Raw genomic sequence first — 21,926 nt, 5'->3', positions numbered from 1 at the left:
GCCAATTTTCGCAGTTATCGCGCGACCATTAAAGCCGAGAACATCCTGGGACGAGTTTGTGATTGAGCCTGGGAAGTCGAAATGAAGAACTCGCAGCGCTGCATAAAATTAACTTTTATATATTTAAATTACGCTATTCTCAGTGGGATATTTCGAAGCGACAGAATGGACATAAAAATTAAACGCTTTTGGTAGTTGTTTCTGTGGCAGGGTAATTCGTTCTGTGTTTTGTAACACGGGTATTCCACACGACTTGACAGTAATTTTTCGTTCCACATCTTCACCGCATGAATAGAAAAAAATAGAAAGACAAAGAATTACTGATAAGAGTGTATTAATGTTTTTTGTTGCTAATGGTTTAATATTGTCGAGAGATCTGATTTAGAGGTCAAAGCGACTAAAATCATTACTACATTACGTAGTCTAGTATCACTCTGGGAATCTTGCCCTTAACTGTTTACTTATGAAGATTTGATAGACTTCGTTAAGGGCGTATTAAAAATAAAGTTCGTAGGTGAAGAAAGTGTCTTGTGAATTGTACGTATACAAGAATCGGTCATGTTTATTTATGAACAGAAAACACCTAGTAGTACTTGTTTTATTCAATAAGTCCTCATCGAATTAGCATGACAGAAGATTGAAGGTTGATTTGAACAGATGCAATTTTCATTTATGTGCAGTTTCGTCGGATTGTAGTGGTTTTTATTATAACCGAAGTATCAAAATGACTGTTTTCTTTGTGCACAAGAAACACCGAAAACCGAGAGAGTTTTCGCAGTCTTATTGACGATAAAATAAACCTTAATACAACTTACTGATTTGACAGAAGCAAGCCACGAAGCTATCAACAACAAAATTTTTCATTTATAATTGGTCTAGCCACGTTTTTCACGAATTGATGTTTAAATATTAGTCTAAAGTCGCGATGAATAATTTATTCACGCACTCGAAAAATGAACCGCCGCTTTCTACGGTACAATAACATCAAATTCAGTTGTCGAGCTTTTTCTTCAATTGAAATAAAAGAGCGAAGACATAGTGATAGAAAAATATTGATCTTTGTGGCACGTGTACAAATAGATGATCCGCGTTGATGTTTTTGACTGAACTTTTCGTACAATGTACACATAGAAGAATTTTGAGCATTGATAAGACATAAAGATGGCTTTATTATTGTTGTTGTTATCTTTGGTGAAATTTACGACCTAGTGAATATTTCATGTAAATGGACATTTGAAAAAAGCCGTAAGTAGTAGAATTAAAAGAAGACGATTTTGTGAAAAAGATTTTTCCACACTTCCGTTTCAAGTACGGTTTGCCGCCACGAGATAGCAGCAAAATAAAAATATCTGTTTTGTAACTTATCTTAATGTTTTATTTTTGACTTTTCTTTTAATTTTTTACCCTCTAGATTATATTTTGGTTTCATGTATTAGCTCAGAGCATCTGGCCATTCTTCAAAATGATAATTTGCTGCCTAATTTATCCTTTCAGATGCTTTTGTTATGCAAAGTCGTCTTTACACAACAACAAAACTCCTTGTTCTTGTTTTCAACGACTGAATTTGATTTCATTTTCTTTAAAACCTTACCATTCAACAAAACCTAAAGATTATAAATCGTTTTAAAAAGTTTACAAAATACTATATATTTAACAATGTCTCGTGGCTTTCTTGGGAGTTTTTGACGTTTCCATGTACTGTTTTTTCGCATGTTTTCATTTATTTCTTGATCTGATCAAATGTACGCGAGTTAACAACTTGTCCAGAAAATCTCCATGTTGTGCATACATTAACCTATTTGAATTATTCATGTGGTCTTTCTGTAAATTTACAATTCTAAAATGACAGCGCGTGGAAAACAATAAAAACAGTATTCAGCTTCGCCACCTGTCATGTAGTTGCTGAATGTCGCCCACTTTGGGAGAGCGAACAAAAATCTTTCAGAAAAACATCCGACATTGGCGTGTTTACGTGCTACAGATATAACTCGCGATTTGTTCTAACATAACTGAATTTTCGCTGTATTTATTCGATAACTCTCCGAGACTTAAAAGGACATCAATTGCTCGTTTTTCCAATTGCTTTATTGCCATCTGGGAGGGCGAATGGAGATCAATCGTGGATTGAATCACATCAGTGAACAACCGACCAACGACTCGAGTGTTCAGACAGCGAGGCCCTCGCTTCGGCGAGAAAACGGTGATAAAGGACGAAGAATTATCATCAACGTTAGCGGACTACGCTTTGAAACCTTCGAACAAACGCTGTGTCAATTCCCGGATACTCTGCTCGGTTCTGCGGCAAAAAGAGATTTCTACTATGACATTGAAAACAATGAATATTTTTTCGACAGAAATCGCTCATCGTTTGAGGCCATTTTATTCTTTTACCAGTCGAATGGTAAGCTAGTGCGGCCGAGTGGTGTTCCTTTTTACGTTTTCTCGGAAGAAGTGAAATTTTTTGAGCTTGGTAAGGAATATCTTCATCGACTGGAGGAGGACGAGGGCTACATCAGCGAGGAGAAACCTATATTGCCGACTAACCAAACACAGAGAAGAATATGGGAATTATTCGAGTACCCCGATAGCTCTATGCCAGCGCGTTTTCTAGCTATGTGGTCAGTCTCGGTTATTATACTCTCTATCGTGGTATTTTGCTTAGAGACTCTGCCAAGTATAAGATGTAAAAATGACTCAAGTGGACCTGGTTGCGAAAAGTACAGTACAAGCGACGAGGCTGAAGCAGTTTGGTACCGCGTAATCGAGATCTTGTGTATAACTTGGTTTACTCTAGAATATGTAGTGCGGCTGCTATCTTCTCCGCAAAAATTGGTCTTTCTTCGCACATTTCTAAATATAATTGACCTAGTGGCGATATTGCCGTACTATATTACACTTCCAATGAACGAAGCCCGTGTAACTTCGTTAGCGGTACTTCGAGTCATTCGACTGGTGCGAGTTTTCCGTATCTTCAAACTCTCGCGTCACTCTAAAGGCTTACAAGTACTCGGTTATACTCTACGATCGAGCTCAAGGGAACTGGCTATGCTAATTTTTTTCCTTTTAATCGGAGTAGTGCTGTTTGCGAGCGCTGTTTTCTACGCAGAACAAGACAGCAAAAACAGTCAGTTCAAAAGCATCCCTGATGCATTTTGGTGGGCAGTGGTTACTATGACAACGGTCGGGTAGGTTGAGAATTTTCTTTCATTTAAGTCTTAAAAATTGAATTGATGACTGATCAGTTCTTAGTTAAGTCTTTATTCTGATGTTTTTATTAATCGCAAGCCTCTTCGCTTTGGCAGGGCTGTGATTCTGTTTGTATAAGATAATTGTATTTTCGCCGTACCTTGTTACATTATCGACTTCTGACCCTTTCAAATCTGCCACACTTGAATGAAGAACATAATGTACAAACTTATAATCTCGTTTTTATTACAAGTTTAAAATTTTCCTGAAATTTAATTTCATTTGTTTATTCAAAAAGCTGAAAAATATAATGAATAGAAATACGTCTTCCAAAGACTTGGCCATGACTAGAAAGGGGAAGTCGTAAATCATTGTGCAATACATTTCAAAAATGGAATTAACGAGAAATGACGTTTCTAAGCATAAAAATAGCTTGTTCAAAATTAGAACTCAATTTTATCGATCGTTTCATTCTTTAAATCATTTCAAGAATATTTTTACCACGACACGGTTACCAGCGTGATTGGAAAACAATGAAACACACAAGCTAGTATAACTACATTTTTTATCAAATAAATGTTAGCGGTACGGGAAACCTGGTTTGCGCTGTTCATTTGATATTGCGCTAAAGGTCCTAAAACGGCCGAATGTAAGTTTAAAATCCTTGCGACAAAGTTTTTCACTTGTATTTAAGCGAATCAAGTGCCTTTTGGACTTGAGACATGTTTTCATCTTAAAGGTTCCTGCTAATTAGTTTTAAGGAAAATATCTACAGTAGGTGATGTTTGGGAGAGTACACATCTGTGACATAAGTGAACAAATCTGTTTGTTTCTTAGACAGAGCGTTGAAATTTTCTTGAAATCGACCAGTATTTCTTGTCCCTATGTCTCCTGACTCTGTCGGGCCCTTTTTAAATTGAAGACGTATTATTTAAGTCAACAGGACATGCAATAAGCTATTCACATGACGTCGTTGCAGTAGTATTTATTTATGTTACAGGACTACATGTTTTCCAATTTAGAATTAATTCATCATCAAGTCTCTTTGCGCCAGAAGGCGCATAAGGCGAATTAACTGGATGACAAAATTCCGAGGTCTGCCAAATTGGACGAGACAAATTCGGCAACCAGAGTTTTTTTTAATCCAATCATTTCCAAATTGAACAAACATGTAATACTAGTACCTATTTATTACATTGCGTACTCTCAGGACCACATGTTGAATTGAATGGTGGTTTAAATGGGATTTTAGAATGGCATTGTAATTATATTTTCAGCCATGACCGCTTTTTTGAAGTTTTTCGGATGGGAGGCATATTTTCACAAAAAAGTGCCATTAAAAATTGAAAAAAGTACAGGTTTATCATTGTTAGCATTCTGTAAATGAAATATTTTTCACTTCATTCCACTGACGACCTGTATGTTGCCATCGTAACCATTGGGGACGAGAGCTGTAACTGAGAATTATGGGAAGGGGACAGAGTCTCTTTTTACCCTCTCCCATCGTTCAGTGCGGCCTTAGTTCCCTTATCATGGTGTGCTAGAATTAGGAATGATACTATTCATGTTAGAAATCATCAATTGGTGGAATATATCATAAAAATGTTACACAGCATGGCATAATAGCAAGATGATGAATATCTTGGCATGGCAGGGGAGACCAAGATGTGTTTTTAAATTTTAAACGGTAGCCTAATTTTAGACATTTTACAATTCCTTCATGCAAAACCTTCTTCACTCACAATCTGTTTCAGACAAACCCGGAGTCTATTGCAATATAATGTAGAAACTTTTAAGTCTGTGGTAAAACTGTAGTGTACAAGCAATTTAATGAAATCAAGCTTTTTAACAGCACTTATAATATTTGTCGTTTCTGCTTTTAGAGGCTTAATCCATTGGAAGCCTGAGTTATCTGAGTTAGTACACAATTTTTCCGTCGCTTTATAATTTGAACGGCCGTCCATTTTCATAGTGCTTCACTTTAACATATCTATTCTATTCCATCTTTTAGTGATGTTTTCAAACAAAGCAAAGATCTATAATGAGTACTAAAAAGAAGCAATTCAGTTTTAGTTTTGGCCCGTTGGTTATTTTTCTTCGTGTATTTTCCGCAAAACATATAATTAACTAATACAAAATTAGGGCTGAAGATGCCGACTGCGCCTAGTGAAAAAGGTATTGACGTTTATTAAAACGACCTTTAAATGATAAATGTCTTAATAAGAATCAATCAACATCTCAAAACAAAAAGTTTATTAACAAACAACTTCAAAGAGAGAGTTTAATAAAGTAACGCTTAAATAATAAATATTTCAGTAAAAATCCTTAATCAAGATATGCAGAACGTAATCAAAATTGCGATAAAATACGACGTTGATTGATAAACAACTTTTAATTACAGCACTGTTTAGCGTCTTGTGTCACTCGTATTTATCAGTAATAATTTTTCTCGGTTAGCCCAATTTTTAGAGCTCAACTTTGATGCAAATATCGAACCGGAAAAATACTGACATGCGAGGTAAAATCGCTTGAGATAAATACTAAATACGTACTGTTGCTAACAGCCTTGTCCCGGACTTTTCCTTCATTATAATATTTTACTGTTTGTCGCGAGCTTTGATTGGTTAAGAAAACAGAAAATATGATGTATTATTTGACCTCCTGTGGATAATTGCTAATATTGTGCTGCCACGTAAAATTAAAACCCTTCCTGTCTCAAAATAAATTATTGGTATCTTAAATGTCACTTGAATTGTAAATATCTTAATAGCATTGAGTTATAATCTTATAATCAATATTTCAAAAGACGTCAATCGGTAAACGACTTTGCAAATTTAAAAGCCCTTGACCACTCTTTAATTATTAATGGCTGTTTATTGCATCAAAGGGAACCGCGCTGCAAATGAAAGCGAACAAACTTCAGTCTTGTTACAGGAAAGGAAACAAGTTGAATTCCATTTGCAAAGCCGATGTGTCTGTTTGCTCTGCACTCATGTAATATGCCGGATAATAGTAAAATGGTCTCGTAACAGTCAACAGTGGAGAATATTTTTAATACTTACTGAACTGTACTCCACTCAGTCGGCCGATTGCCATTCCGTTTTACATATCTGGTAATGGCTATAGAGAAACAGCCAGCCCCGTTTAGTGATACCAGCTAAGACACGAAGACTCCCGGAAATCCATGTGTGAAAGTAGACTTCGAATAAACTTTTATTTTTATCCAGGGTCAGTCGAGCGAGCGAGCGCGAAAATCACTTCGCACGAGTAGACGCCACGCGCGAGGGCGAGAAACGCGAGCATTGTCTTTTCACAACCGGTGGGAAACAAAAAAGAGGCTGAGAGAAATTAAAGATGTCAATGGCAGACGCAATTATCTTTTACCTCGTCCAAAATTAAACACAAATAAATCGGTCAGGACGCAGAAAAGTTACAAAACTACTAGACACATTCACATTCATTATTATTTTTTGTTTCTTAATAGATATGGTGACATGACACCACTGACCTTTGGAGGCAAAATAGTTGGTTCAATCTGCGCCATCTCGGGTGTGCTAACCATCGCTCTCCCTGTACCAGTTATTGTCTCAAATTTCAACTATTTCTACAAACGAGAGGAACTGAACCAAGCTTTGGAAATGGCTGAAAATGGCGAGTGTGGCAGAGGGCAAAATGATGACGACACCGAGGCCTTCAATGGACCCCTCACCAGTCCCTCCGGGCAGATGACAGTCACCACGCCCAACTCGTTTGGAATGGAAGAGATTCGAGTGAAAACTGAGACCCCTGTATAATCACGTGGCTATGATGGGGTAATCATGTCGAAGTGTCTCTCCTATGGGCAATTGTCTGCTTCAGAAGGAAAGTTTCAATAGTTTATCATCGAGCTTTAAAAAATACTATGAAGAACATTGTTCTTACGAGTTGAGTTTTTTTTCTCCATCCTCGCTTATCAAGAAGCTTGCGTAGCCAAATCACGATCCAACAGGATGAAAAACTCACGAGAAGACATTACAACTACCGGTACATGACGTAGTCAATGTTTGTTTTACCAGGACGTCAACCAAAGCAGGTTGCAATCCCGATCACAGTGAGAGGAAAATTCGAACTCCCTGGTACGTCTTGACCGACATACGGGAATTAAGCTATTTCCTTTTTAACATTGGTATATGAGTTAAAAAGTGCGGGTTTCTGTGGGATTTCGAGTTTAGCAGGAACTTTTTGCAGAAAGAGACAAAATTTTGATCGAATGCGGATATTTGGTCTATACTGAGCTTATTGTCTAAATTCCTGATGCGTTCTGGGTATCACAGACGTGTCGGCTTTAACAGTGTATTTATCAGGGTTTATTTATTGGAGTTTTAAAAAATTATTATGGAAACAACATCGGTCATTGACATCACTACTTAGGACATGATCGATTCGCGCAGAATTGGTGATTTGAAGAAAAGGGTGATATGGAAAAAATACCATGATAGATGATGACTTGTGAAAAACGACGATGGCCAAGTTTAACTCTCTGGGCACGAAGTATGCGCACAGTACGTCAAATACCTTCAAAACCAAGACGCCTGCGAATTCACTTCAGTTGATGCAGTTCAACCAATATTTTAAGCACCGAATCCAAGTCTTGCTTAAGGTAGCTAGTCCAGTCGCATCTTGCCTGCAATTAGGCAAACTACCCAATGTACAATTTCATAACAGATGTAATTCGCTACACGGATTGACATACAAAGAGCTCGGAAAAAGGACTTTTTCTTCAGGCAATGCATATAGTGGAATGGAAATTATGTGAATGGAAATTATGGTGAATTGCTGGGTGATTTATTGGCAGCGCAATGGTCTTGGTTTTTAACGGACGATGCCCCATGGTGATGAATTGCTACAAGTGTTGTGAGCTCCTGATTGCTCTTTGTGCGGTGAAATCACAGATAACTATATAACAAATTTAGTGTTCAAAACTACACTTTTAAAATTATCGATAACTTAATGTTTACGTTGAAATGCGTTGAAAGGCACACCTTCAAAAATACAACAACTGAGTAAAGGCTGAATCAAGACTACGGTTTGACTTCTCACCGCGCTGAATTCAAAACAAAAATCGAGTCAGGTAGCCTTTACTTCATTTTGGGTAACTGGTGAAAGGGGTAAAAATCAAGGGATTAGAGGTGGAAGCAGGCGACTGCGAAAAGATAGGGAAAAACTACAGTAGATATTGTTAGGACTTTTTCATTCTTGAGAACATTTAACTTATGCAGGTCAAATTATTATGGATAGATCAATGTTGAAAGTGTGAAAGACTGGCATAATTTATGCCAGGCTTCATGTGCTTATATTATGAACACACTTTTGTTCTATTTATTATGCAATGTGCGCAACATTTCACGTGCATGTTTCATCCGTAACAGTGGTGCTTTCCATTTAAATACTGCACCAAATTTGAAATTTTCTAAAATGCTCGTGTCAAAAGGAAAATGATTCCCTTTTTTCCTGCTGGCTTAGACTTGGTCAGTTTTAAATGTAGGATGTAATTCTTTTTGCAATCGGTGGAAATGTGAAAAAGATGGCAAAATGGAAATCGTCTCTGTTATCCACTTCGACTTGCCTGATACTTGAGCCAGGTCTCATTGATATTTATTTATTTTTATACTATTATATGAAAATATTTAACTCAACTTTTATCGATATGATAATTATGGTCCCACTGTAAGAATTCCTAGTTACACTGGCCAAATCTTCCATGCAGACACTGTTGAGCTCGTCAGGCTATCTTCGTTTGTTTGGGAGGAGATCATTTAAAGGCAGCGTGATGAACTTAACGAATGTCTCTCACCTGCGTTTCATATTGCTTGTAATTTAATTTGCTGACCTCGAGACACATTCAAATCCTTTATAGAGAGCAGGGGTTAGCGGAGAAAAAGTCTTCTTTTCTCGTCATCTCGATTTTCTATTCCCATGCAAGCAAGGTCTCTGAGGATGCCTAATATGGGGTCATTTAAAACGTTATTTATTTTATATTGCTATGAAACTGACTTTCACATTATTCAAGTGGGACCAAAGCCACCGTGTGGCGACTTTAATAGTAGTTCAAGAATTGATTACTAAATAATCATACTTTTTCAAAGGCTGTTTCAAACTGTACATAGCCAAATTTTACAAGAATACGCGACGAAAAACTATGTTATTTATACTGACCGACTTTGCGCTGTCGTCAATAAGGTGCAACTTAATTGTGGCGTCAAAGAACTGGGATATAGCTGTAGTAAACTAGTTAGCTTTGTTATTTGGTATCTAGTTTATAAAGCTTGTCAAACTGTAAGATAACAGCAGCTTCAATAAATAAACGATCCGCCGTGCATGCTCAGGTCAATATATCGAGATACGTTAGTACGTAACAGGAAGCTTATTACAAACTTCTGTTAAGGCGGGAGTTAACATAAAGATTCTTTTTCTGCCGCTTTTCATGAGGGGTGTTGTGTAAATATTTGGGTGATTTTTTTGAGATTTTTGGGAGGAGATAGTTTTTCTTAAAGGATTGATAAAATTAACCCTTAATATGCTGAAATTTCTCCAAAAAAACAGGTTTTTTAAACCGTTAATCGATTTTCTTGGCTCTATGGTCCTAAATTTCTCTAAACTTTGCTAGAAATACACTTTCTGACACTACAGTAGGTTTTTGATGCAATTTCCATGTAAAAACATCCTCGTACCCAGGGTCTTCGTTCCCTTTGACCCGCGGTCAGGAAACGAGCGTTTCTTCAAGCCTGCGCAGAAGGGACGAAGACTCGAGGTACGAGAATGATTCCTGACCGCTGGTCAAAGGGAACGAAGACCCTGGGTACGAGGATGGATGTAAAAATGTATAACATTTTACTTGGCGCATGCGCATAAGCCACAATTTGGCCTTTTTTGCTGAACCGTTCCGATTTTTTTTCCTTGCTCCTTTCCTTTTCGTTTTTCTCTACTTTCTTATTCTCTCCATCTTTTACTCTGTGCACCCCTTCTACTAGCCTGAAAAGTTTTGATCTTAAACAATGGAAAACCCTGGAAAGGACAATAGAAAGCAAGGGACCGCGGACGAAAATGCTGCTGGTGTACGTAGGAGCTGGTCCATGTTTGCAGTGTTGTTTTTCACATGGTTTTGTCCATGTTTTCAGTGTAAAGATAGTCCTGTCTATTCTCACTTTCCTTATCGAGACAACAACATGATATTTCGAATTCTTGAGCTATTGAGTAATAGTCACGGGGCTATGATCAGTGGACGGGTATTTGAATTTGAGCCCATCCGGATTGTCATTACCACGAGCACTTTATAGACAACTGTCTTTGCGCTGGTTGTTCTATTCTGTGCGGCATACACTCTGCTGAAGAGACCCAATCAGGTCGAAACAGCTGTCCAGAGTTTGCATTTTTGACTTTCAGTTTGGACTCTATCATGTCGTTGTCCCGTTAAGGTTTTTACGTAGTGTCAGCCTTGCTTATCTTGGACGGCTGTTTTCCACTGATGAAGGGACAGAAGTCCCGAAACGTCTGGATTTATTTACAAAAATTAGGGCATAAACGAAACTCTAACTTTATTGCTTATCTTGTCCCTGGAAAGGAGACCATGATCAACTACGGGTGTATGGGCCTGTTTTAGCAACAATTTTACACCAAAAACTGATCACGTTTTTTTCGATTAGCTCTGTCAGAATGCAGTCAATAGTCAAGACGGACACTCCTGTGTAAAGATCTATCCAAACTCTATAAGTTGCACGTCACAAAAATCTGCTGACGTGTTAATTGGTGTTGTCATAAGTGGTTGAATGGCCTTTCCTCCAAATCCCGGAATAATCCGGACTTAGCATATTGAGGGTTAAGATAAAATAAGAAAAATTGGAGATTTAAGGTGATTTTAAAATTAGGGGCGCAGGGTCTCGCTGAGTACCACCCTCACCGGTCCACCCGCACGAGGGAGCTCCAACACACACATAAAGCAACTAGCTTTATACTAGTGATGTTCAATTCTTTTCCTCCCTCTTTGACTGCACGAGGCATAGCCTCGTTATGGTGCTAAGCTTGTTTTCAAAATGACTGTTTTCATTTAAAATTCCGACAGACGTATTGAACTCATGGATATCTTGATATCTAAAAGCGGATTTCTTGAAATTTCTTGGATTTCTTGAAATTCACGTTCTTAAGACGTATGCCGTATACATCAGAAAGTTACTCGTCTAAGTATAAATAATGATTGGAAATAGCAAAACAGAGCTGTGGCAAGAGGAACGCATGCCTTTTAGAATCCACTTTATGTTCAAATTAACAAATTACACGAGCGTTATTCTCAGCCCGTGACTAAATCATAAAACCAACCAATCTAAAAATAGATTAAGAGTGATTATCTTTGGCCTTGCTCTTTTGGTTATGCTCTGAAACACCAGTGAAAACATTTTCCAAGGGTATCTTCCACGAGTATTTTTCCATGTATTTTTGGGATATATTCTCACTTTTGCTTCAGTATTTGTGTATTTTATCTAGTTTTCTACTTATCTTGTTACATTTTTGAGCATTTTCTCTACTCTTCTTCCTCGTTTGCTACATTTTTTTGAACATACAGCAACGAAAAAAGACCAGACATCAACTCAAGATTAGGAAAGGAAAAATATCTTTATCCACGTCTCTTTGGAATTAATTGAGTCAAATGTCCCGTAAAAACGGAATCATTAGACAAAAGAACATTGATTGTGCATAAGCCTACGCTCGATTTCCGCTGCCTTCTCGCGTCTGGTCTTTGAAGAGGTTAAAAAAAAAAAAAAAAAAAAAAAAAAAAAAACAAAAAAAAAAAAAAAAAAAAAAGAGAAGAAGAAAAAAAAATACAATTCTCAGGAGCAGTGTTTCTCGATCTTTCGAAGGAACTTTTGACACCGTCGATCATGGCCTCCTGTTAGAAAAGCTGAAGCAAACACTCGGTGCTGGTGATAATCGTAGTTGGAACAGCTGGTTTAGATCGTATCTAAACAATCGCTTTCAACTCACTCATATGCGGTAATTGGAGATGTCCAGTCTCCGCTGAGACCGATCCAAGTCGGCGTTCCTCAAGGAAGCATCCTCGGCCCTCTACTTGCGTTCTTGGTCTATATCAACGATCTTCCCTACCTGTTTGCAACATTGTGAAGTGGCCCTTTACGCTGACGACACAGTGATCTACTTCAAAAAAACATCATAAAGCAGAATTTCTTGTGCTTTACCGGAAAAGAAACAGTAAAAACATGTCAAAAAGCGAGGACTTGGCAAGTAAAGTTTCTTGTGATTTGTAAAATCATGTAAGCTGAATGTTTCCAAATTTAAATTTAAAGCGACATGACCTTTTCCCGACATCGACAATCCGCACGCAAATTGAACATTTTCTCAAGTATTTCCATCCATGAATGAAACGTTTTGTTCGAGAGCGAACATATTTCCTCTAGAAGAAAGTTTCAGACCGTCAGACATTATATATAAGAAGAGAGCCGTGTCACTGTGTGAAATTCTCGCAAGTGCAAAAAAACTTGTCGAAAAAAACAACACTACTTCTCACTCTGATACCACTCTGTTGAAAAATGCCTAATTTCTGACGTTTGAATGAATGAATTAGGCAGAAATTAATATTCTGACGGCACGGTTGAGAGGTTCGCGGGTTGTTATGGGATGCCTAGGTATATATAGGTTTTGGCGGAAGATTTAGGTCATTCTACGTCGTCAGTCCTCGTCTTCGCTTGCTTTTCTTTTTTCTTTAGAAGTGTTGTTTGTTCAGCTTTTGTAACTAGTCTATTGAAAAATGCTCTAGATTATTTAGTACCCTTTCTCTCGGGGTCTCGTGCTGCTGCATTAGATGAGGAATACGTTTCCACATATTTTTGGCCACTTCTAAAGGGTGGTTTTTAGTGGTTTTTCGTATCTGGCGTAGCACACAATACTCTTTGAACGAACTGTTGTTTTTTTTGCTAGATTCAAGATTGTAATCAGGATACATTTTGTAGCAGATGACTGTATTAGGATACATTTTGCAACAGATGACTGACTGACGCATCCTAAAAAAACCTTCCAAATAAAATACCCCGTTAGAGTAGAGAAAAAAAAAAAAAAAATAACCCGGGTTTTTTTTTTTTTTTTTTTACGTGGACACTGTAACGTCACTGTGAACTAACAAACGGATTGGCTTCGTCAGTTGGAAGAGTTTGAGGGCCGAAAATTTCCAAGTCCACTTTGACTGGTTTGTCAACTATTCACAACTATTGTTATTCAACCCTGCAGAGAAATAGTTATTGATTGCTAGATTTTCGGACAGTCTGTAGTCAGCATTAGTTTATAAGCGGTCAAATGGACGGAGGAGGGAAATAAGCGAAAATTTCGCATATCATTGTGATTATAACGAAAATTAAACTGAGATCACTACATTTCGAAATACTGAAATCACAATTTAAATTATTGTCATCAACAGTAATGCAATGCGATAAGTAAAACTTAACTTATCGTCGTGTCCAAGGGAGGACAATGTTGTGTTGCATTTATTTATGGTCGAAACGATAACCGCTTCGGCTTAATAGAGGTGTCAATCTTAGTTGCTACATGAATTTCAAACACTACACTCTCCGTATTGGAGCACTCGTTTTTGTTAACCACATGTGGCCTATAGACTCTCGGAAAAGACACAAGAAAAGACCTAAGGCCAAAAGACAGCGCTTGAATGAAAGCATTTCACACTGACAACATAATCCTTCTCAACTCGCTAAAAATATGACCTTTCATAATCACAAGTATTGTATGACGTCGCGTTGGTGGACTAAAGCACGACATTTGAAACCTCTACTTGAGAAGCAAGAAAAGTGGCAAAGCGCTAATGGACTTGTAAATGGCGTTGCCTTGGTCAAGCTAATACATTTGGCGTTGTTAACAGGTTTTATCACTTGCTGGTTCTGAAGGAACTTAAAAGGGGCGGATTGTGTCTGACCACGTCTTTCCACCGCAGCCGAAAGGCCGAGGAAGCAACGCAACGAAATCACAAGCCGGTAAGCCAACACTCGACATGATAACAGTTGTGTCAGAAGAAAAATTTCCGTAGCAAAAATCAAGTTCATCACCATAATAAATCGCTGTGTAAACCAATCGTTTTTCACGAATCATGTGTTAAGCCTGGTTTTCACTAGCGACGCAAGCACAAGCGCAAGGATAACAGCTCTTATTTCTCCGTGAAAACGGCTTCGGCTCAAGCAAAAGCACAAGCGCATTGCATTTTTGAGCACAAGCACAAGGATCAAAATTTGTCCTTTTTTCGTGATCACGCGTGCTTCGCTAGTGAAACGCAGTGAAACCCAGGCTTTAAGGCCCGGCAAAACGAGGAAACATGTTTCCACAGAAACGTGCTGGAAACATGTTTCCATAATTGTTTCTTCGTTTTGCCGTGTTTCCATGCCGCGGGGAAACACGAAATGTTTGTGCCGTGTAGCAGAAGCAAATTTTGCTTCCTGGAAGCAAAACGGCGCTTGAAACAATGCTTCCCATATGACAAAACTGGGAAACATTGGGAAAACATGCGCGCACTACAAATGTTTCGGGAAACATGTTTCCTCGTTTTGCCAGGCCTTTAGAGTAATGAGAAGGTATACGTGTCCGTAGTTACTTTAATGTGAAGACATTTTTTGGACACAAGCCATTTTTCTTTGAAAGGAATAGACGTCATACTATTAGATCATGCTAGGATAGATTTCGTTTTATAAGTCACGCTAGGGTCCGCTAAATTACGCTAATTTTGTCTTTCTTCTTTAAAATCTCGAACTCTGTGAAATTTTTAGGCATCTTGGCTAAATAACAATAGGTTCTTTGAAAGGAATATATCACGCTAGGCCAGATAACGTTCGGTAAGTCACGCTAGGTCGTGCTAAGTCACGGTAAGTTTTTTCCTTCCTTTATTTCTCGAACTCTGTGAAATTCTGTCATTGATAACATCTTGGCTACATAACAACAGGTTCTTTTTCGACAACCATAGAACTTGTTTCCCACAAACGCTGTTTATTTTAATATAATATTCTGTGAAACAGATGCCTTCCTTTTCCATTCGGGTTCAAAGAAGTATCTGTCTCGCAAAGTAAACCTCTGCCGACCCGACAGGAACCGAAATTAATGGAGTTATGTAACAATATTTTGAATCACTTTTGTGAAGTACAAAATTATTTGCAATTTGAAGAATATCTCTGAATAATACTTAATACTTTGAGTTGTGTAGGGCAGAAAAACATCAGAGGTAATAAATAAACCGAAACCAAGCAAAGGGTGACTACGACTAAAGAATATGAAGATGGATTACGCACGGTAAAACCTAAATAAATGGCACGGGATGCATGCAGAAGCGATGACGTTTCACAAGGGGTCTTATATAATTTTGAGGGAAAAAACGTAAAGTAAATAAAAGTACCTGACACCTTGTGTGTGAAATAGACTGTTATCCAACTGCAGCTTATATTTTTAAACATAAGAAGCTTGTTAGTGATTGTATAAATAGCATAGCCTGAGGATCTGATGGAATTCAAATAAGTACAGTTGTTATGAATTCACAGACCAAGGATGCAAATAATACACTTTCTTCGTAGATTTGCTCAATTGAACAACAGTAATATTTTATTTTATATTTTTTATAGATTTTTTATTTTTTTACAAATGTTTCGTTATACTGAAGTTACTGAAATGTGATATCACGGATAAACGACATACGATACGCGCGAGCAAGCTTTTAAAGGAAGGTCAAATGGTCTCTTCCTCACAGTGTCCCTTTATATTATAAGAATTAGAAAATTCTGTCTACTAAACGTAATAGATCCCATCATATATAATTAGTCTCTTTCGTTTATACACTGTAGTGTTCTATTCTAACTGCAGCGAAGTATTTTGCTTTTGTGTTTTACGCGGCGATTTCTTGTTAAGTTAAACTTGATTTTCTGTTCGATCGGGCAAAACAGACAAAAAGAACCGATCGTTCGATGGCATAATGCGATGTCACGCCATCGCTTAAAAAAGGCCAATATTTTCAAGATGCTTCATCCGTTACGTGGCTCCTTTAACAAGACTGTTTGTTTATCATTCTTTTTTTAAGTGCTGAACAAGTATCATGGCAGTCAAAGCTAAGGAAGTTATTTTGCTCGTGTGGAAGTCCCACACATACTTTGGCCAACTTCAAGCCTGTGTTTGGTTCGTGTCTTACTTGGCCACCTTAATCGGAATGGAAATACTTCATTCCAGAGATAATCATCTTACTTGCAACTACACTGAAACAGAACAGCTGAGTGTTAAGTGTCCTGAAAATCCTACATTGAGAATCCAGTCGTCTTTTACGAGAATTTACGGCGGCGGATCGTTGGCCATTTGGTTTCTGTACACAGTCTACATCGTTCCTAGACTTTGGCGGTTTCGTAGAAGAAAAGACACAACACCACTATGCGGTCTGTACCTAGCGTATTGCTTACAACTGTTTGCAAAACTTCTCTTCAACGCTGTGATGCTTTTCATTTACATTTTCTACGCCCACCATTGGTTCCCAGTTGGTCTGCACTGTGTTCTTCAGAGCAAAGCTGATCCAGACCTGCATATGGCAGGAAATATTACTGGAACTGTAATATGCACTGACAAGTTCCGCGTGGAGAAATCTGTCATGCAGACAACACTGTTGTTAGTAGTGGCGGTTCTAGCGTTGTTTTCCCTTGTGGAATTCGCTTACATCTTGCATCTCATCAGGTCGAGAAGCAGAACAGTTTTCATTGGAGATGAGGGGCAACGTTTAGAACATCTCGACAATGGATGTTGGTGCGAATGTGTTATGCCAACGGACAGACAGTTCAGTTTGTTTCGCCTTCATTTGAGCGAAATTCGTCAGGAGCCTCCATGCGAACCTGTAAACGTATTGCAAAAATACTTTGGTGACATGAAGCATGTCTACTTGAAAAAAACCAAATACATCGATGACTCTTACTTGGACAACACCGAGGCCTTGGAACTAGATAGCATCTTCATAAGACCAATCGTTTCAGAAGTTAGACGTCCTAAATCCACTGTGAGAAATACTTCTGTTCAAAAGAAATCGGAAAACTGTGACGAACTGTCTAATATTTTGATAACAGGAAGGCCAGGAATGGGAAAAACTACTTTTGCTCAAACAATCGTGCGAAAGTGGGCGAAAGGAGATTCATTACTTTCGGGCCTCACCAAAATTGTCCTTTGGCTTGACTTCAACGTTCTGGGAGACACGACTCGTACTGTTTCCCTCGAAGAATTAGTCTGCAACCAACTTCCTGATCTTCCTGACGAAGTCCTCGATTTTGTGAAAAGCAATCCCAACTCAATTCTAATCGTAGTTGACAACGTCTGTGAATCACATTCTGAGTGTGAAGAGGCCGACTTTGGCAATAGTTTTGAAGAAAAAATGCCTTTATCAGCTTTGTTGAAGAAAGTTGTAACCGGAAAACTTCTGACGGGTGCAACAGTCCTAACTTTGTCTAGATCAACACACAACAACTCTTTTGATTTGTCAGGCTTTAGAAGTCGAACAGACATCGTAGGATTTTCTCCGCAGGAAATCAAGGAGTACGTCAAGAAATATTTTGCAAATGACGTTTATGAAGAAGACGAGTTGGTCACGTTAATGTTGGTGGAGAGTTTGACAGACAATACGCTTTCCATTTGTTGTGTCCCATTGCATTGTTTCTACTTGTGCTCCTTTATGAAGTGGTGCCAAAACTCCCACAGTGCATCTGGTTTGAGTGTGCAAGAGAACATTCCAGAGACCATTACAGAGCTTTACGCTGGGATTGTGCAAATGATTTCGCAGCCGTCACCATCTACGCTGGCCAATTCAATGGAAACACAATCGTTACCTTTGCACAGCTCTCAGGAGAACTCAACTGATACTTCAAGTTCATCGAAGGGAACTGTCACGACAGACAATCAAGTTTCAACTTATTCCGCTCTGAGGCACATTGAAGTAAAGTCGTTGTCAAGACCACAATGTGCTCCTCTTCATTCATTTGTTGGCATTCATACAGAAGTTTGCTTTCTGGCAATGAGAAGTATCGATGAAGAGAAGGCCACATTTACTGGTGAAGAACTTCGCTCAGTTATATCTGATGAAGTAATTTCCATCTACTTTAAGCCGATTTCACTGCCAAAGGACTGTGTGGAAACGCACTTCACTTTCCGATGTGATTATCTCCAGGAATTTCTAGCAGCCTACTTTGTCGTCTCAGATCCCCAACTAAAGAGGTTCGAGAACTTGGTTGAGCAAGTTAAAGACGATAATTCATACAAGCGAGACCGAGTGCTTCAGTTTGCTTGTGGTCTTTTATTTAACGAGTCACAAGCTTCCGTCAAGAAGAAGAAAGAAGCGATTCATCTTGTAACGCAGCTATACAGCGTATCTCAACCCGGCAAGATGAGACAAAAGGAACTGCAACTTGTAATGATCAAGTGTGTGGCCGAGGTTAAACATGGCAAACTGTCACGTGAGGTAGCGAGTACGATGATCCCTGTAGTCGAGTTTTCTTGCTGTGATGTTGGAGTTGCCGAATGCTCTGCTCTCGCAAATGTGCTTGGCACCTCCCCATTTGCATCCATCAAGCGACTCGATTTATCAGATAACAAGATCAGTGTGATGGGCGCACGACAGCTGACTCAGAAATTGCTTCTTCCTGGTAAGGGCCCAACTGAGGAGTTAAATGTGAAGGAAAACATGTTGGGTGATGAGGGACTCGAGAAATTGACTGAAGCTCTCAAGAAGAAGGAATGCAGGCTGAAGATTCTGAACGTAGCTGACAATGACATCACAAGCACTGGCGTGTCAAAATTAGCTGCAGCACTTGAATCAAACGTTTGTTTGGAGGAGTTAAACCTGAGCTGCAATGACATCTGCAGTCAAGGAGTTGCACAACTTTCCGCGATTCTCCGAAAAGAGAAGAGCAAAATCTCAAGGTTAAATCTCTCATGGAACAATCTTGGAGATGATGGGGTGGCTTGCTTGGCATCAGTTCGCCAAAGTTCCCTCAACCTGGCGTGGAACAACATTGGGATCAAAGGCGTTCGTTCCTTGATCTCGATATTTCAAACCTTACAGAATCTGGAAGAACTTGATCTAAGTGGAAATGTCATCGAGGCAGGTGGATTGGAAGCACTGTTGCCTTGCTTAATGGTTCCAGGCTGTATAATGAAGTGCCTTGAGCTAAACCACTGTAAATTAGAAGACGAGGGAGTCAACCACTGCATAAAGGTTTTAACGTTTTCACAAAACCAAATTACATGTTTAGGCCTCGCTGGTAACAGCATCACTAACGACGGGGTTGGGAAGATAGCAAAAGCGCTCAGTTCGCCAGAATGCAAGGTTAGACGCCTGAACCTAAGCTGTAACGTCATTGGGGACGAAGGAGTAGAGAGCCTTTCACTTAGCATGAGCAACCAAAACTGTGCCCTTCAAGAACTTGATTTGAGTCAAAATGAAATTCGAAGCCAGGGCTGCAAGCATTTGGCAGGAGCAATCAGAAAGCACAACTGTTTGGAGAAGTTAAATCTCCAAGGCAACCAAGTCAGCGATGAAGGAGCGGCACAATTACTATCAGCACTCAGGATCCATAACTGCAAGCTGCACAGTTTGATGTTGGATGCAAACGACATAGGCGATGAAGGGATTGCCGCCTTGCCGCATGCATTCAGAAGCCCACACTGCAAGTTGGGTCATCTTAACTTGGGAAGAAACTTGATCAGTCGTAACAGCCTTGAAACTTTGAGCGAGGCACTGAAGAGTCCCTTCTGTCAGTTGGAACAATTGGTTTTGAAGGATTCCCCTTTAAGCGAATCATTTGAGGCAAAGCAAGGCACCATAGCCACTAAGCTGACTTAGATACATCGTGTGCCAAGAAATGTTTGCTTGGTTAAACATGGAACCTTTGCAAGAGATCGAATGTTGTAAGTTGCATTAAATAATTCTTTAATTCAGGATAAATGCCATTTCCGAAAAACGGCAAGATCAGTCAGTTGATCAACTTAGTTTGCTTTTTCTTTTTTTGGCTGCGATGTAAACTGCATGCACATTGTGTACTGTGAGGCCAAAAACAATGTAAAAACGGTTATGCGTAGTCCGGTTATTTCATATTTTCCTTGCATCAAAAACTTTTAATAATTGTTAGATACGGTTTTTACAAGATGCCATGACACCTCAAGTGAACTCTTGGAAATCGGGGTGCATTCCGTCGAATTCCGGGCGTGCATCCACTAATCTCCTAGCAGAATATTCGTTTGCTTTCTCGTGCACTAATTTTTAGACTTGACTATGGGCTCTTAGCCAGTAAGAAAAGAGGTAGTGACTGCAATGTCAGTACAATGTGTACTGGTAAAATTGTCTTGTTTAGATTTTATACTATTTGTCACCCGTAGGAGAAAACTTTTCTTCGAGATTATTTTGAGATTGAGAAAAAAAAGCTTTTAGCTGAGATCGAAGCAAAGTTCAGAAGGTTGTTTCAAAATTATTGGAAATTAGTGACTTAAATTTGTTCCAAAGGTACTTTTTGATTGCACATTTGGTTATTAGTTATGTAAAGAAACCACCTTTTTTTACTCACTGACAGTATTGTGCACAGGTAGAACGTAATTATCTTTCAGTGTACAGTAGTATCCATGAGATTAGACGTTCAGTAAATAAATTAATTTTATAACTCTAAAGAAACACTTGCTTATTGCGATTCCCAAATCGTTAATCCTCTTTGCACACGCGATCAATACGTTAACATGTCGCGCTACTAAGTTACAGAAACGCACCTTTTAGTCTGCGCTTTTTTTTTTTTTTGGGGGGGGGGGGGGGGGGGGGGTTTTTCTTCGCGGGGGTGCGCCCGGCCCCCCCCCCCCCCCCCCCTTTTTTTGCCTTCCCCCCCCCAACTTTCCCCCCGCCCTTATTTTTATTTTATTTATTTTTTTTTTTTTTTTTTTCCCCCCCCCATAAAAAACCGAGGGAAATAAAGGTTATTATTATTATTATTATTATTATTTACAGGGCAACTGGACAGACCCCTTCTTTCTTTAGTGGCTACTGATGAGATGGCCAGAGTTATCCCGCTAAGTAACGGGCAACAATGATCTGTTGCGTAATATCAATCCGACCAAGACTTTTAATTGAGCCAGTTGATTAACTGTGGGAATCTGAACACCATAAACACAAACTGATACGCAAACGAGGTGCCCTACCCTGACACAGACAATGATTTTGAAATGCAACGAAAAGTGTCGAAACTATACATTCTCTCTCTCTGGATTTTTACATTTTTCTTGCCAATCTCGTTCTCTTACTACGCTCGCTTGACATAATTTTATTTGGTGTTGTCCAAACTTACAGTCGTCACTTATGGCGTGAACACTACTAAAATCCCAGGAATGAAGTTGCAAAGCCGGCAGCACGAGGAGTTTACAAAAAGTTGTTTCTCGTGACCCACATTTCACGGTAGAACCAAGGGGGGGTAGGGACCGACGAGAGAAGATGCACTACTGCAAAATAATAGCGAAGTAATAAATTCCCTAAACCTCAGTCTCACCGAGTTCGAGCAAAAAAATACCGTCCCGTTCTTTCCAATTTTCCTTTAATAGCCAAATATAACAGCTGGCGTGAAAGCAATCACGTGATAGGTATTGAGGGGGTGTGCGGAGTTAATATAGTAGCCGCTCGTTGACTGAAACGGGTCACGTGGTAAAATACCAACGCT

At 38.9% G+C, this 21,926-nt stretch overlaps 2 protein-coding genes across 3 annotated transcripts; both read left to right on the top strand.

Moving 5' to 3' along the window:
• The first annotated feature begins 1,907 nt into the window (after positions 1–1,907).
• On the top strand, positions 1,908–9,543 carry LOC144631583 (potassium voltage-gated channel subfamily A member 2-like). The gene is made up of 2 exons (XM_078490036.1): positions 1,908–3,185; positions 6,671–9,543. Exons 1-2 carry the CDS (start codon positions 2,107–2,109, stop codon positions 6,978–6,980), a joined length of 1,389 nt encoding a protein of 462 aa, XP_078346162.1. The 5' UTR covers positions 1,908–2,106; the 3' UTR covers positions 6,981–9,543.
• Positions 9,544–14,001: 4,458 nt separating this feature from the next.
• On the top strand, positions 14,002–21,909 carry LOC144631495 (NACHT, LRR and PYD domains-containing protein 12-like). 2 transcript variants are annotated; one of them, XM_078489933.1, is made up of 4 exons: positions 14,002–14,213; positions 16,292–20,095; positions 20,132–20,142; positions 21,224–21,909. In XM_078489933.1, the coding sequence occupies exon 2, from the start codon at positions 16,307–16,309 to the stop codon at positions 20,075–20,077; it is 3,771 nt and encodes a 1,256-aa protein (XP_078346059.1). In that variant the 5' UTR covers positions 14,002–14,213; positions 16,292–16,306; the 3' UTR covers positions 20,078–20,095; positions 20,132–20,142; positions 21,224–21,909. The 2 variants fall into 2 exon arrangements, with proteins under 2 accessions (XP_078346059.1, XP_078346058.1); XM_078489932.1 differs by lacking the exon at positions 21,224–21,909 and having other exon boundaries at positions 16,292–20,995.
• The last annotated feature ends 17 nt before the right edge of the window (positions 21,910–21,926 follow it).

Source organism: Oculina patagonica, chromosome 12, assembly GCF_052425735.1.
Source record: "Oculina patagonica isolate OP01 chromosome 12, crgOcupat, whole genome shotgun sequence".
Taxonomy (NCBI): Eukaryota; Metazoa; Cnidaria; class Anthozoa; order Scleractinia; family Oculinidae; genus Oculina; species Oculina patagonica.
The sequence above is the reverse complement of the archived record's forward strand: the minus strand, read 5'-3'. Positions and strand labels throughout refer to the sequence as shown.

Bases quoted from the DNA above. Each gene is read 5' to 3' on its own strand.
- LOC144631583 (XM_078490036.1), top strand. From the start codon at position 2,107: ATGGAGATCAATCGTGGATTGAATCACATCAGTGAACAACCGACCAAC. The intron at 3,186-6,670 runs GTAGGTTGAGAA...GTTTCTTAATAG, and splicing joins GTTACTATGACAACGGTCGG to ATATGGTGACATGACACCAC.
- LOC144631495 (XM_078489933.1), top strand. From the start codon at position 16,307: ATGGCAGTCAAAGCTAAGGAAGTTATTTTGCTCGTGTGGAAGTCCCAC.